Below are 10,404 nucleotides of genomic sequence, written 5' to 3'. Positions count from 1 at the left end.
ATTTTTACCCTAGGAACAAATTAAAATGAACAAATTAGTTTAAATAATATATATATATATATATATATATATAATATAGTTAGTGTACGTAATATATATATATATATATATATATATATATATATACATATATATATATATATAATTTAGTTAATGTACGTAATATATATATATATATATATATATATATATATATATATTAACATGTTGTATAATAAAATCTTATAATATTATAATATGAATGTTGGTTTAATATAAACTAAAAATATTTGTGCAATGGTTTAATAGAAAACTTATACTAGAAGTATGGTTTAAGATAACTATTATAATATAGTTGAAGGGAACATGATTTTATATCTATACAGGGTTTAGGCATTGGTAATAAATTATAAAAGATGGTATTGATTAGCTTAGATTAAATTAGGGAGTAGTTATTTTTATAATTTGTGAGTGGTAAATAATGTGTATTGTTGAGATTATGTATATGTTTGGAATTGTGAATTTTGGTTCAAAAGTATGTGAATTGGAAAGGAATAAAACATGATTTCTAGTGTATTGATGGTGGTAAATGTAGAATCTCTCGGTGAGATCCTTAGTGTTTTAAAATGAAAGTAGGGGCTCATCCTTGGGAGTCATTCTGACGCTTCAATGGTCAATCAAACTCACTTAGAGAGTTTGAACCATGTGGTGAGAAGTAGCAGGAGGTCCTTAGTCTTGGGGGCTCCTAGTATGCCTCAAGGCGCGGAACGGACTAACCTCGTGAGTGTGGCAGGGTGGGGAACCCAAGTTTCATAAGTCACCACGGGTGCAAGACTCACCATAGCCCGAATCTCATTTTAAAGTCCGGACGAGTCAAGTCTAGAATCTTACATGTTTATAGGTTGGTTGTTATAAAATGTGGTTGCTATCCATGTACTCTCTTATGATTAAAATGTTTAACTTGTTGTATGATGTTTATTTATATAATTAGCTCACTCTTGCCTTGTTTTTGTGTATGTTGTATGTTTCTCTTTTGCGATGATCATCCTTGTTGGATGTGAGCAGATGAGCATGAGCCCACTTTGGAGGATGTTTTGGAAGACCAAGACAACACTGATGCTGCAACTTAGTTTTTTTTAGGATTTAAAATCTGTTAAATTTTATTTGAACTCTGATGTATTTTGAGAAACTTTAGTATCTTCCCACGTGTTTTAAATTTCTTATAAATTACCTGGATTACTATAATCCTAACTTAAGTACCTTAACACTCTAACTGCTTCATTATATCATCTATGGTGACATCTTGATTTTTATATACATGTATGTTATAAAATAGGAATGTCACATAAATAATTTTAAATTTAAAAATTGGAAAAAAACATAAAACTTGGTTATTTTTATTAATGGGGGAAAGAAAATTTAAAAATGGATTTTACTAAAGCGGTAGATAATATAAAATTTTATCTAAAACAATTAATCAAAATTGTGGAGAATAAATTTTAATTGGTTTAAGATAGGAGAGAAATTAAAAAACTAAATAAGGTGAAATGTAACTTGGTTTTGTACAAAACAATTTTTTTTTAAAAAAATTAAAATTAAAAAAATAAAAATCTTTGTGAGTTTTATTGTTATTGATATTATTATTGGAGAAATAAATTATTGAAAAGATTTTAAAAGATGCAATAACAAATATTAAATGAATAAAAATATACATCGTAATTTATAGATATGTGTTGAAAATGAAATGTGATGTTATACAAATTAAATTGAAAATAATTAATTATAAAAAATATAAAATTAAAAAATATAAATAATTCTTTTCTTGGTAAGAATAGAATTTCAGTGGAATAAATTTTAAAATTTTGTAGATGTTTGTTGTTACTGTTGTTATAATGTTATAATTGTACATGCCTCATATTAGCTTATAGTGCTTTCAATATTTTATTTATTTATTTTATTTTATGTTAAGTCATGATGTATCATGTTACACTAAAAAATAACTCATTTTTATTGACAGTTATATTCTTCAGGTTAGATTAGGGCGAAGAGGGGTACCGGTCATGAAGTCAGGGTGAGATAGAAGAGGGGAAAAACGACCGAGCGAGGGGGAGCATAGAGGAGGGGTGAAACGAGGGGTCAAGAATCAAAGGGTTCAGCAGTATGTTCATCATACACCGTTGAATACACCGAGGGTGAGAGTATTGGAGGAAGCTTTGAGGGTTAATTTGTTGTCGGTTGCTCGATCACCAACTCCGCGAGGGGCCGATGAAAGCAGACATTGTCGGTACCATCAGAACATGGGGCATTCTACTGAAGACTGCGCCACGCTAAGAGATAAGTTGGAGAGTCTGGTGCAGGCAGGCCATTTAAGAGAATTTGTGCAGAGGATGAATTCTTGTCCTAGGAGGAGCCATGTGGGACAGGGGAGCCGTCAATTGGCTGAACGACAAGATCCGCCCACCACCGAACGGCCAGGGACAAACAGAAATGGTGAAAGACCTTTGAGGGGGGTTATAAATACTATCTCAGGAGGATTTGCGGGGGAGGACCGTCTTCAGTCGCTCGGAAAAGACATTTGAGAAATTTGCACAGTGTTAACAGGATTGGGTTGGCCCGGAGGACCATGCCAACAATAACGTTCTCAGACGAAGATTTCCATGCACCAGATCCTAACCAGGATGATCCCATGGTGATAACAGCTATTATCGCTCGTTATAGTGTGGGCAAGGTATTTGTGGATGAGGGAAGTTCGGCGAACATTCTGTATTGGAAGACTTTCCAGCAAATGGACATACCGGACGACTCAATAATGCCATTCAACGAACAGATTTTGGGGTTTGCAGGGGAGCGGGTGGATATGCGGGATGGAAGTGGGGGCTAAGGAGTTGAAGGTATGATTTTTGTTGGTGGAAGCCGAAACCTCGTATAACGTAATGCTCGGGCGACCTTGTTTGAACGCGTTTGGAGCAATAGTATCTACATTGCATCTGACAATGAAGTATCCGGCGGAAGATGAAACGATGTGGGTGGTCAGGGCTGATCAAAAGGTGGCAAGGGAGTGCTATGCGGCAGGCTTAAAAGTGAAACCGCCTGAACACTGAGCATGTGAAACACGGTCGGAGATAGCTATGGCAGAATTGGACCCGAGGGAGGATACGGATGATCGGGTCGAACCGATGGGGGAGGTTCAGCCTTTTCCTCTGGAGGGAGAAGATTGAGTGACAATGGTTGGTCGAGAATTACAAGAGGGTGAGGTGAAGCGTTTAAGATCCTTGCTAGTGGAAAACAAAGATTTGTTTGCATGGACGACATCAGATATGCCAGGGATTCACCCTGATGTTATTTCGCACAAGTTGTCTATATTTTGAGATGCCCGACCGGTGTCTCAAAAGAAGAGAAGGTTAGGGGTGGAGAAGAGGAGGGCGGTGGATGAAGAGGTGGAGAAGTTAGTCGAAGCAGGATTTATAAGGGAAGTAGAGTATACCACTTGGCTGGCTAATGTAGTTATGGTAAAGAAGTCTAATAGCAAGTGGAGGATGTGTACGGACTTCACGGATCTTAATAAAGCTTGCCCGAAGGATACTTACCCTTTACCAAATATTGACGCGTTAGTGGATGGAGTGTCCGATTATGAGGTAATGAGTTTTTTGGATGCATACTCAGGATACAATCAAATACCTATGCATCGTCCGGACAACGAGAAGACCACATTCATTACCGAGCGGGCGACCTATTGTTATGAGGTTATGTCGTTCGGCCTAAAGAATGCAGGGGCTACGTATTAGAGGTTGATAGACAAGGTCTTCCGGCAGAAAATCAGAAAGTGCATGGAGGTGTACGTGGATGATATGGTGGTAAGAAGCCGATCGGTGGAAGAACACTTGGGAGACTTGAAAGAAGTCTTGGGGCAGGTTCGGAAGTTCGATATGCGCCTTAACCCCGCTAAGTGTACTTTTGGGGTACGGGCTGGGAAGTTTTTAGGATTTATGTTGACCTCACGAGGCATTGAGGCGAACCCTGACAAGTGTAGGGTGGTTCTAAAAATGAGGAGTCCTCGAACGGTAAAAGAGGTCCAGAGGTTGGTGGGACGTTTGACTTCTTTATCTCGATTTATTCCTCACTTGGCCGAACGGTTAAAGCCGATCTTGAAAGCAATGAGGAAAACAACCAAGGAATGTTGGGACGAGCAGAGTGAGGAAGCGTTTAGGGAGGTAAAGGCGATCCTCACGCTACCTCCGGTCATGGGGCGGCCAGAGGCGGGCCACGATTTGCAGATCCTTTTAGCAACAACCGAAGAAGCTATAAGTGCTGCATTGGTTCAGGAAACTCCTCGGTTCAGGCTGATATATTTTGTGAGTAGAAATCTTAAGGATGCTGAGAAGAGATATCAACAGTTGGAGAAGGTGACTTTGGCTTTGGTGTACGCCGCTCGGTGTCTCAGACCCTATTTCCAGGGGCATTAGGTGGTCGTTCGGACGGATTACCCGATAGCCAAAATTTTACGATACCCAAAAGTGTAAGGCTTGCCAGAAGTATGGGAATGTGTTTCATGAACCGGCGGCTGAGTTGTAGGGAATTGTGTCTCCATGGCCTTTCGCACAGTGGGGAATGGATATTGTAGGACCATTGCCGACCGGGAGGGCCCAGATGAAGTTTCTCTTGGTAGCAGTAGATTACTTTACCAAGTGGGTAGAAGCCAAACCGTTGACTAAGATTACAGCCTCTCAGGTGCAGAAGTTCGTATGGAAGATTATCTGCCGGTTCGGGCTACCTAAGACAATAGTGACGGATAATGGGCGGCAATTTATAGATAAGAAGCTGGTAGCCTTTTACAGGGAGTGGGGAATAACTCCGGTCACTAGTTCTGTCGAGCACCCACAAACGAACGGTCAGGCTGAAGCTATGAATAAAATTATCATTAATGAGTTAAAGAGGAGGCTCGAGGAGGCAAAAGGCACATGGGTGGAAGAGTTACCTCAGGTTTTGTGGGGCTATCGTTGTTCGCCACATGGGGCGACCGAGGAGTCACCGTTTAATCTAACCTATGGGACGAACGCTATGGTACCGGTGGAGGTGGGGGAGGTTACTTTAAGAAGACAGTTGGGGGATGTGAGTCTGAATGATGAAGGATTAAGGGGAAATTTAGATGTGTTGCAAGAGAGGAGGGAAACGACAGCTGTTCGAGTAGAGGCGCAGAAAAGGTTAGTTGCTCGGAGATATAATGCGAAGGTTCGGCCAAGGCAACTGGTCGAAGGGGACCTGGTATGGAGGAAGGCGGGGGTGGCTAGAAGGGACGTGAATAATGGAAAATTGGCAGTGAATTGGGAAGGACCATTCCGGGTACGGGAAAGCTTGAATAATAGAGCATATCGGCTGGAGCAGCTGGATGGGAAGCCAATCCCTAATACTTGGAATATATCCCATTTAAAATTTTATTTAAGTTAGTTATTATGAAGTGGATTTGTAATTGTGCAATCATGAATGAAATAAAAGTCTTAATTTCAGCCAATTTGAGTCGTTCTGGCAAAGTCAGGAAAATGACTTTGCGAAATGTGTGAAAAGAGGAATCAGGAAAATGATTTTCCCGTTCGGGTTGGCAAAGTCAGGAAAATGACTTTGCGAAATGTGTGAAAAGGGGAATTGGGAAAATGATTTTCCCGTTCGGGCTGGCAAAGTCAGGAAAATGACTTGGCGAAGTTTGCGAAAAGGGAATCAGGAAAATGATTTTCCCGTTCGAGCTTTGAAAGGGGGGATAAGGTTGGCCGTTCGGGCAAAGTCAGGAAAATGACTTTGCGAAGTTTGCGAAAAGGGGAATCAGGAAAATGATTGTCTCGTTCGATCGTTAGAAAAGATATTAAAGCGTATGATAAAAATAGAAATGAAGAACGACGTTATCAAACATAAGAGAAGGGCAAATTACATAGTAAAGTTCAGCGTTCAAGTAAAGACAAGAGGGAATGCCGGGAGTAGGGGAGTGCAAATACAAGTCCTAAAAGTCAATAAAAGAAAATATACAAGTAATTAGCCCCTAGTGGTGTTGCCAGATGGAGGAAGGGTGGGGGGAGCTTTGGGAGCCGGGGGAATGACGTCACGAGCAACTTGGTCGGGAGCAGAGTTTGCTTCGGTAGAGAGCTGGGGGGAAATGTCAACAAGTTGCTCGTCCACCAAGATCATCATGATGTCGAAACCTTTGTGTTCTAGGTGGGATTTGAAGAAGTAATGACATTGGGCGATCCCCTGTTCGAACCTGCGCTGACGTTCTTCGCAAAGTTCATCCTCTAGAGCTGCATAATCGGCCAACGACTTGTCCCGGTCGGCTAGGGCAGTGTCCTTCTCAGAAGTCAATTTTTTGATTTGGTTGGAGAATTGTTGAAGGTTGAGAGTCAGCGAGTCGATTGATTGTTGGAGACGTTTCATTTCATTTTGAGACTCGAGGAGCGAGGCAACGACTTTGATCCGTTCGTCCTCGGCTAGTTTGTTGGCTTTTTCGAGGCCTTCAGTGAGGGACGTGATTTCCTCTTTTTCTTTCTCCAGTTTTTTTGTTGGTAATCTCAAGCTCGGATACTAGAAGAGGTTTGATGGTTCCGACAGCATAGTTCAGGCATATGCTGGCTCGAGAGAGTAACTCGTATGGCATGTCGGAAGCCTCGGAGGGAGTCAATTTTTTAAACGGCTCCCTTTCTTCTAGTGAGAGGTTGAACTCGAGACGATCAGATACATAGATGTTGGGGTCTAGAGGGCCAGAAAGCAGAGGGCCAAGATTCCTTTTCTTTTTGGGAGGAGAAGGGGTCTTTTCTTGGGGTTGGCACTTTTTTCCTTTGGTCTTCGCAGCACTGGAGATGATGATCGGTTTAGACTCGTCGGTTTTCAAAGTGTTCACCGGTGGAGGAGGAGTAGAGCTGGAAGGAGCGACAGTGGCGGAGGATGGGAGTGTAACGTGCCCACTGCGCTTGTTCTTGCGAGCTAAAGTGCGGGCAAAGGTCTGGTGTTTTTCCATGCCGCCAAAGAAGTCTGCAGGGATAATACAAATTTAGCAAGTTAATAATGAGCGATCGACGAATGAAAAATACAAGAAAACTTACCGAACACCCTAGCACGTAGAGTGTCAGACCCAATGAGTTCTATAAGTTTGCGAAAGGAGGTCTTGCGGGGTAGCTGATCAATTTGGCATATTACTTCTAGTTCATCATCGGTCATTTCAGATTTGTCCCAGGAGATAACTTGGTTGGGATTTTCGGTCCAGTAGAAGGGAAATTTTATCTTCAGAGAAAAATTTTGCTCGGCCGGGTTCTCGTATGGCTATTTTGATAAAGTTGGATTTGAAGTCTTTGTAGGAAGAGTTGAATGAGGTAAAAAGTTGTTTATCTTTTACTGGAACTAAGGAAATCCAACATTTGTTTGGATGAGGTTGGGCACGGAAGAAGTGGAGGAAAGAGGCGGGAGTAGGAGTTAAAAGTAGACCGGTGCAGAGGACTGTAAAGGCTTGCATGAATGCCCAGCCGTTCGGGTGCAGTTGGGCGGGGCAGATGTTCAATTCTCGAAGCACGCCACATTGGAACTCAGAGAAGGGGAGCCTTACCCCTAGATCTCGGAAGAGAGTTATGTAGGCATAAAAGAAGTCCAAAGCATACCCTTCCCGGCCATGACATACTCGTTCATTGGATCGACATACCACCAAAGATATGTCAGTGGAATCTCGTTGTATGTCAGACATTAGGTCTACCAATTCCAACAGGCGTATGATGGAGGAGGTAGAAATGAAGTAGGAAGGGTAACCTCAGGCTTCGTGTGGAGCCCAATCATAGCCTGGGATGGCTGGGGGAGGGGCGATACTGGTATACTCGAGTGAGTTGTCCACGTTAAACTCAACATCGTCGCTAGGAGCCTTTTCCTGAACGGGTTGGCCAGAGGACAGGGACGAGGAAGAATGAGAGGAAGTCGAAGCAACCGCGTCGTCAGCATACCCCCGACCCTCGTCTCCATACTCATCGGAGGACCATGTAGATGAAGACATTACCTGAGGAGTTGGTAGGCATAGAAGGAGAAGATGGAGCGGAAGGAATAAGGCTTTGGAGCGGGAGGAGTTGGGTAAGGAGGAAGGAATGAGGAAAATAGGAGAGGGGCCCTCCACCTTTTATAGCCGAGAAAAATGGATTGGGGAAAACATCGTAGCCGTCCATGGGCGATGGATCCAACAGCGGAAAATTGGTGACTCTTCGATGAACAGGTATGATTGATGGGCAAGGAGATCTCGACCATTCGTCCAGATTTAATCAAATGGTTGAAGTGACGAGATTTTTTGTTGCCAGAGTTTCCTCTAAGGCTAATAACCCCTTCGTTGGCAATGTCGCTTGGGGCTTGGGGAGCTTGTGTAGTGTAAGGGTTCGGTTGGGACGACCGGCAGGACGGGAGGAGTAGAACCCATTTGCAGGGAGGACCGGTCGGATGAACTTGAGATCGGTGTGATGGTGGGGCAAAGAAGCATTGATGGGTTTTGATGGGAAAGTAACGGAAGATGCGACGGTTTATGGTAATTAATGGTCAGTTACAGATGTAGGGAGTATAAATGGGGGATCATTAATCAGGTAAAGACAATTTTTCTAAACTAAATTCACTATGTTCACCGATTCCCTATCTAACTTGAGCGTCAGAGTGTTCTCTTTGCAGAACCCCCCAGTCAGCACCTGAGGACATGAACAAGACTATTGAGTTGGCCGATCGGAAATGAGAGTGAAGGTTTGATAAATTGGTTTTGGATCCCATATACGAAAACAAATACAATTATTCAAGAAAGGATTTGTTCTAAATTTGAATCTTCAATAAGCACAAACAAAAATAAATAAGAGAAAACGTAAAATAAAACAAAGATGGAGACACTGGAATATAGTGTATTAATAAGTAAATAAAGATTCTCACAAAGATTGTCATCTTAAGATTTGTTTTGAGTATAATTTGTCTATAGAAGAGAAAGAAGAAAATGAAGATGTTTGATAAGAAAAGCTTCTCATAAATAAAAAGAATTTAAATACTACATTAGCACAAAAAAAAAAAAAGACTGCAAATTATATATAAATTTGTTTTGAGTATAATTTGCTTATAGAAGAGAAAGAAGAAAGGGAAGATGTTTATTTGTTTGGTGAAGATGAGAAAGATTGTTGTTTATGGTAGAAAATTGAGTACACAGCATAGTGGTTTTGAGGTCAGTGTGTTGGTGGTGGTCTAGGACGAGGGCGAGGGATTCGAGTCCTCGGGATAGGGATGGGAGGATGTACTGGGTTTCTTCGGTCAATGGTATGTTGCACAACTGAACCTTCACTCCTGAACTTAGCAAGTGTTGTTGCAGGCTTCAAAATCAGTAGCATAAGCAACAAAACTAGCGTTCTACCATAGTAACTCGTCTTCCTCTTCATAATTAATCTACCAATCTTATTTATGTTTCAATTCAATCAACCATAACACCTCTTTTATACTACCCCCCTCTTTCTCCAAACCTACACCTTACCCTTACGTTTCAAACCTTCTTACTTTTAAGTCTTCTCATTGCCTTTTTCTCAATTTCTAAATGTGGGACATTCTTTTACGCAAAAGTCAAGCAAGGATGATAGGTGATCCTTTTTTCCACATATCATACTTGTTTAATATAAATCTATCCAATGGAATGGACTCAACACTGTACCACCAAGTCAAAATTGGACTTCTTAGATATTAAATTTTCAAACTTTTTATTTTTTTTATTTTTCTTTTGATTTATGGGTCAAAGTTATGAATCTTCTACGTGTGTTTAAATTCTTGTCTTTTTCTTTTTTTTTTCATCATTCCGTTCAGTCGAGCGGAGAGATTATTTGTAGAAAGAATTAGATGTCAAAATTATTGTTTAGTAATTATAGCAATTAATGCACAGTACACATGGATATGAATATAAGGATATTTTTATTTTAAAATGTTCAGTCTATTGTGAGAAAGATGAGACCTAGCGTATTATGCCATAAGTTTTTGTTCAAATTATTACAAGAAGAGAGAACAGAGTCTAATATTGTTGTTGTGTCAGATGCATGTCTTGTTCACCACCTGCACGCTCCAACTTTTTGACATAGTTGGTTTTGCTGTTGAAAAATTTGTGACCACTCGAGAAGCCATGTTTCTTGTAAGAAACGTCCACAACATGTTTTCCACCACAATATGTGCAAATGCGTTTGGTGTAATTTCTTGAACTCTTTCCTTCATGGTTGGATGGAAAACCATTTCTCTTGAAGCAGACAAATTTGTTATGAACACTTTTCTCGTAAGGAGTACAAATAATTTGAGTATTACTACCATTGGAATCAATTTCAGAGTAAAAATTATTATTCGTCTTTCTTGTTGTATAACATAAGATAAGATCTTGCTAATGTGTGGAATAGGATCTAACAAAAAGACATGAGATCT

The 10,404-nt window shown here is 40.7% G+C and overlaps 1 protein-coding gene across 1 annotated transcript; it reads right to left on the bottom strand.

The window, feature by feature from the left end:
* Positions 1-5,814: 5,814 nt before the first annotated feature.
* Positions 5,815-8,898, bottom strand: LOC111242300. The gene is made up of 2 exons (XM_022784876.1): positions 7,062-8,898; positions 5,815-6,990 (listed from the first exon to the last, which is right to left on the bottom strand). The coding sequence occupies exons 1-2, from the start codon at positions 7,174-7,176 to the stop codon at positions 6,476-6,478; spliced, it is 630 nt and encodes a 209-aa protein (XP_022640597.1). The 5' UTR covers positions 7,177-8,898; the 3' UTR covers positions 5,815-6,475.
* Between the last annotated feature and the right edge of the window lie 1,506 nt (positions 8,899-10,404).

The sequence above is a fragment of the Vigna radiata genome, chromosome 8 (genome assembly GCF_000741045.1).
Source record: "Vigna radiata var. radiata cultivar VC1973A chromosome 8, Vradiata_ver6, whole genome shotgun sequence".
Taxonomy (NCBI): Eukaryota; Viridiplantae; Streptophyta; class Magnoliopsida; order Fabales; family Fabaceae; genus Vigna; species Vigna radiata.
The sequence above is the reverse complement of the archived record's forward strand: the minus strand, read 5'-3'. Positions and strand labels throughout refer to the sequence as shown.

Excerpts from the sequence above, each read along its gene's own strand:
- LOC111242300 (XM_022784876.1), bottom strand. The coding sequence starts at position 7,176 with ATGACCGATGATGAACTAGAAGTAATATGCCAAATTGATCAGCTACCC. Across the intron at positions 6,991-7,061 it reads TCTACGTGCTAGGGTGTTCG|ACTTCTTTGGCGGCATGGAA; the intron begins GTAAGTTTTCTT and ends TTATCCCTGCAG.